Genomic DNA, 1,851 nt, shown 5'->3' with positions numbered 1-1,851 from the left:
TTAATACACACTTTTTGTTAACTTTTTATTAAGTTAAAAAAAAGTTAATTTGTTTATGCAACGCTAGCGTACTTAATTTTTTTCCAACCCAAAACTAAATTATAGACTATAATGTTTATACTTTATATACAGAATTTCCATATAAGTTAGATTCAAATGATACAGACTTTTAACTTTTAACAATTGACGGTAAATATTTTTTGACATGAAAACGAAATAGATTTAAATAGTGAAATATAATAAAATTAAAAACAAAATAAATTAACTTAACTTACTTCTTACAATGAAAAATGAATTCGTTAATTTCACATTAATTAAAAAAGAAATTAAGAAAGTTAACAGTTAAGTTAATGAAATGCCAATAGTAACTAGTTAAGTTAAAAGTTTAAATTAAATTAATTTTAGATTCTGAGCGAAGCGATGAATGTATTGATTCTACAATGATGTGTGTTTTTTTTTTTATTTTTTTTATTTTTAATTTTTAATTTTTTTTTTATTTTTGTGTCTGTCATCACCTTTTAGGACAGTAAAAGTGGTTGGATTTTCTTCAATAGTAACTTTTCTGATAGGAAAGTGAATCTAGTTGGTACTTTGGGGGGTCAAAAGTAAAAATTTCCCAGTAGTTTTCACAAGCGACGTGAAAAACAAAAGAAAAATTAAGGAAAAACGGAAATTTTTACGCAAAATCTGTTTTCGAGAAAATCGATTTTGGTTTTTAGTGTAACTCTAAAACAAATGACCGTAGGGACATGAAATTTTGACTGAATGTTTATATTAGCATTTTCTATACACCATAAAATTTACAAAATATTTTGACTCTTTTTGAGCTGTTTACGGCCATTGTCAGTTTTCAATTTTTTTAATTTTTTTTTCTATAAATATCAATAAAATTTTATCTGTTGATTAAAAAAGCTTGAAAATTTAATAGAAGGCTCCTAGGTTATTGTTTCAAAGGCAGATTACCTTGTTTTACATATATAACATGTATGTATTGTATGTTTACAGACGCTTACTGAACACATTGCGACTCGTACGAATTTCAGGCGTAGCTTTTGGGATATTTACACATTTTTTGCTGTACCTACGTGCCAATAAAAATGAAATCAATAAATTCTGCGTTTTTTTACATATTGTTAGCAATTGCATTATGTACACCAAATGTTTCCTCGTACTGTGGAAACGATAGACAAATCGAAGATTTACGAACGGCGTTAATAACACAGGAATCCATTTCCACGGTATTGACAACACTAAGCGCAATACCGGTAACCGGTGCGACGTTAGCGTTCGCGCAAATGATGATGTCCGGTCGATTTGGTTTGCATTTGAAAGAAGTGTTTAAAGAAATGAAAACTTCTTTGGATAAGGATCATAGAGACTACAATCAGTGTTCAGAAATCTTAGAAAAAACAGTAACAGCAAGCACACTCATCAAGTCAACTAGTTTTGGGTTCTCTCTGACGGCAATGATACCGGGTGTCGGTTTGGCATTTTTAGCTCCGAGGTTAGGTACATCGATATCTGCTATGTTACTTATAAGAGAAAGATTAGAATTTTGGCAAAATCTTGGTTGCCAATATGCTACAACAAGAGATTGTAATTTATAGGTGAATCAATAAATGTATATTAATGATATGATTGTAAACGATAATAATAGCTATATATTTGTTTTATCATAAAATAAATATTCTAAATTATACCGTATTATGTTTGATTTCATTTATTAAAAAATTATCTGTTAGAAGTTAGTGAATATATTTTTTTGCATGTATCTTCTTATCTATTTAATGTACAACACTAGTTGTAGGTATACAGTATTATCGTAGTCAGTATAAAACGTATATCCGTGTA

The 1,851-nt window shown here is 28.4% G+C and overlaps 1 protein-coding gene across 1 annotated transcript; it reads left to right on the top strand.

Moving 5' to 3' along the window:
• Window positions 1-1,097: 1,097 nt before the first annotated feature.
• On the top strand, window positions 1,098-1,607 carry LOC132933703 (uncharacterized). Its single transcript, XM_060999986.1, has one exon. It carries the CDS (start codon window positions 1,098-1,100, stop codon window positions 1,605-1,607), a length of 510 nt encoding a protein of 169 aa, XP_060855969.1.
• Window positions 1,608-1,851: the final 244 nt, after the last annotated feature.

Source organism: Metopolophium dirhodum, chromosome 1 (assembly GCF_019925205.1).
Source record: "Metopolophium dirhodum isolate CAU chromosome 1, ASM1992520v1, whole genome shotgun sequence".
In the NCBI taxonomy this organism is placed as follows: Eukaryota; Metazoa; Arthropoda; class Insecta; order Hemiptera; family Aphididae; genus Metopolophium; species Metopolophium dirhodum.
The sequence above is the reverse complement of the archived record's forward strand: the minus strand, read 5'-3'. Positions and strand labels throughout refer to the sequence as shown.

Coding starts and splice junctions, on each gene's coding strand:
- LOC132933703 (XM_060999986.1), top strand. CDS start 1,098: ATGAAATCAATAAATTCTGCGTTTTTTTACATATTGTTAGCAATTGCA.